This window comes from Pavona decussata, unplaced genomic scaffold, assembly GCF_977016875.1.
Source record: "Pavona decussata unplaced genomic scaffold, jaPavDecu1.1 SCAFFOLD_114, whole genome shotgun sequence".
NCBI lineage: Eukaryota > Metazoa > Cnidaria > Anthozoa > Scleractinia > Agariciidae > Pavona > Pavona decussata.
The window spans coordinates 1,175,578-1,179,244 of NW_028145528.1; the positions used below are offsets into that span (position 1 = coordinate 1,175,578).

The 3,667-nt window shown below is 40.0% G+C and overlaps 1 protein-coding gene across 1 annotated transcript; it reads left to right on the top strand.

The window, feature by feature from the left end:
* Positions 1–425: 425 nt before the first annotated feature.
* Positions 426–3,280, top strand: LOC146470061 (octopamine receptor beta-2R-like). Its single transcript, XM_085121954.1, has one exon. The coding sequence runs from the start codon at positions 949–951 to the stop codon at positions 1,954–1,956; it is 1,008 nt and encodes a 335-aa protein (XP_084978080.1). The 5' UTR covers positions 426–948; the 3' UTR covers positions 1,957–3,280.
* The last annotated feature ends 387 nt before the right edge of the window (positions 3,281–3,667 follow it).

A 3,667-nucleotide genomic window follows, 5' to 3' on the forward strand; every position in this document is an offset into this window, starting at 1 on the left:
TAATGCGGTTTCGTTTGAAAACTCATACGTTTTTATGTGTTTCGCTCGTCGTCCATAAAAACGATCGAAAACGGCGCCAGCGTTTTCGCAACTTTTCGTTCACACTTAACTGCGTTTTCACGCGTTCACACTTTTCAAAACAATGCATTTTCCAAATTAAGGCATAACAGAGTTTTCGAAAGTCTTCATTTTCGTCAGCTTTCCTATTCATTTTGGCATGGAAGGTATCCAAAAAGGCATCAAAAACGTTATCGATTTTAAACGAAAACGGATTAGTGTGCAGTGGTATTCTATCGGTATCGTGTAAATCGATTGACTGTTGTTATGCAGGTTAATTTTAAGCATTCCAGACATACATTTTATTTTTTAATGGAAGTATTATTATGTATCATGTGAATTCAAGACGGGTTCACTGTCTGAGTTAGTAACCCGTTTAAATGATAGCTTAACAGACAGTTAAATTTGTGTTAACTCGATTCATGTCAATTAATATTTACTAGATTCATACCAGACGATATTTTTCGTTTGTTTTGAGAACAATTTCCGTTTCTAACGTGAATCTGCAAATGTCATGCCATATTTCATGAGCGTGCTATATTTCTTTGTAGTTTTCTTTTTCCGCGCGCACAATACAAGATATCTTGCGGTGAACAATCAAACCTATTTTTAAACAAACAATCGGATGCAATGATAATGCTTCCATCAATCAGAAGAAGCTTGAAGGTTCTATTTTGAAAGAAATTGCTCATTCAGGTACATCAAAGTTAATTAGCTGTTTTACATTCCGTTCTAACATTGCTTTTTGTTTGCCATTGTCAGAACTGTAGACAGACTTTTGGCTCGTGCATGGAACATGCACGGCCACAGAAAACTAACAAGCAAGATCAAGTGAAGGCTTTAAACGTAGAAAAACGCAAAGCAAAACAGCTGTAAAGTGAAGGAGGAACGATGTTCAATAATAACGCAGACAAGAACACATCTTCGTCGGGAAATCAAGTCTGCTCTCTGCTGAAACAAGTGCAAATGGCCAACGACATGGGATTCATGGATTTTCGGGCTTTGTGCGCTTTCCTCTCATCTCTAAACGCTTTATTTGCGGTGATAGCTATCCTTGGCAACTGTGTGGTTTTCGCAGCTTTTTATCGATATGAGTTGCTGAGAACACCATCAAACTTGCTCTTGCTCTGTTTGTCGTTTTGTGACCTTTTAGTCGGTCTCGTTACTCAGCCCTTGTTTGCTGCAGAGACGGGTTTAGTTGCTGCTAATTCAAGCGCAGCTTGTTCGCTCAAAGACCTGTATGTTATATTTCTGTTCACTTTCTCGTCATCCTCTATGCTACATGTTTGTTTAATCAGTGTCGAGCGCTTCATTGCTATCTTCTACCCCTTCAAACATCAGCGTTTCTTAACCAAGAAGGCAGTTGTGATATTTTCGGTCGTCTTTTGGATTTCATGGACGTTGCTAACAGTCTTCACCCGACGCGAGCACGGAGGTGGCCTTATTGGCTACTCGCGCCTGGCATTTGTCATTTTCAGTGCTTTGGTGGTACTTGTGATAAACCTTCGCTTATGGTTGGAAGCTAGAAAGCACTCAAGGCGGATTAGAAACGCTCTACCTCTTCCAACCTTGTCCGCACCGGCGACATCCAGCGAGGGGAGCAGAGAATCACAAGCGGCAATTGCGAAGGCCGCGCGTGACTCCAAGGCGGCCAAGACGATTTTCCTCATCACTGGTGTCCTGATTGCATGTAATCTGCCTCTCATAGCAACATTTATTGCGCGTAAGTTTTACGGTTTGCGTGGACGCGCTGTGACGTTGCTGTGGTTTGCCGCCAACACGATTGTTCTGGTACCCGCCATACTGAACCCAGTAATTTATTGCTGGCGCAGAAGGGACATCAGGGTTTCAATTAAAAGAATGTTTGGTTGCCGCAATACTGTTGGAGTACAACGTTAGAAGAATGCTCACTTTAGTTCATTAGTTCACATACAATAGACGACACTAAATGCGGATAAACACCGGCTAGGAATGTAATAGTTATGTAGAGGCAATTCAAGGGTTTCTAGAGAGCACTTAGAGAGTACTTCGTCCTCTCACTTAACAAGTGTCGTAGGTATCGAAATATTTGGAGAACAGTTGTGTTTTTTGTTGAGAGAAATCGAATTAAATCCCTCCAGGAGACTCTAACGAACAAATAACTATTAGCAGATTAACAATGAACAAGGAAGTAAATGCTTCTTCATGGAAGACAGGAGGGATCGATAAATTAAATGCACTAAATCGTTCCTCGGTGTTTGACGAAACAGTGCAGTGCATGTCTTTTTAATCGGAAAAGCAGAAAAAGGAGCTTTGGTCTCCGATCTTATTAGTTTCATGTCGATTCATGGTTGACTGGCCGCGGCATTCTGTACGACAAGACCACAATGAACTATGACTTCATTGTGGTCTTGTCGTACAGAATGCCGCGGCAAATCTCTCTGGTTACTGAATCGGGGATTTTGAGCCAGTAGAATTGTGGCTGATTTGTTTTTGCCTTTTTGTGCCGAGAGTTACAAATATTGTTCAAGTACAGTAAAAAGTGACTATTCGAGAATTTTCCTTTGATTCTCATTCCGGAGTTCTAGACCAATATCAACCAGTACTGAAAAATGGCCAAAAGGCAAGCAAAAGCACTAGTAAGTTAAAATACAACAACCTTAAATTCAGATCACTTTCTTCACTTTGCTAGCCACACCGGCACCTAACTTCTTCGGTCATCTCTATCTACATTTCACCGATGCATTCCTAAAAATTATGTCATTTGTCATTGCGAACCATCACTATGCTATGATTGTTGCTATGCAGTTGAGTATATTTTCCTTTTCTGTGGTTTATGGTAATTCTCATTGGCTGATTGTAAGCGGCCTAATGTGAATATAAATTTTCTTAAGTTCAGCTTAACGCCCATCAAAAGCACAAACGCTGAAAAAAGGATTCTGTTTTTTTTTCCGGCTCCCATCTAAAAATGCTTTGCGTAGTGAATTTAACTTTTAGTTAAGTCAGTCGGTGTTAATTCAAATTCAAAGATATCTGTTAGCCCGGATTAGCTTAATCATGTTTGGAACACCTGAGCCGTGAGCTATTAACTGAATCAGAGTGGTATAAATCATGATCAGTGTCGTAAATATCTTCAGAAAGTATTTACACTTGAAAAAGACATCTCTCTTGACACGCAGTATCTGCTTTGCAGCGAGCTGTTAACACATTAGACACAAATTTAACCCGGGGAATTTAAACTAAATTGCTGCTAATCTTTTCGTACAACTCACGTGATCAACAGTTGGTGTGCAAAGGTTAAAGAGAGTGTGTCATCTGTTTTTAGTAACACTTCAGTTAAAGTCCAAACCAATTTGCAAAGGTTAGAGACTTTGTCATCTGTTTTTAGTAACACTTCAAAATCCAAAGTCAATTTCCCATTAATGGCAGTCTAGAAAGTATGGGCACATTCTCTTAAAAGGGGCTATATTAGTGCACGGAAACTATTCATTAATGTTTTCGGCTACGCGTGGCCATGACGCAAATGGTTACCAACTTGATAAAGTCAGGCAGACGTTTTCAAGTTCTTCCCTTGTGTGTTGGATAAAATTGGCACCCAGGTTATCATGTCTCATTCTTTAAAAATTCACTT

What these genes read in the sequence shown, in the direction of transcription:
- LOC146470061 (XM_085121954.1), top strand. Translation starts at nt 949, where the DNA reads ATGTTCAATAATAACGCAGACAAGAACACATCTTCGTCGGGAAATCAA.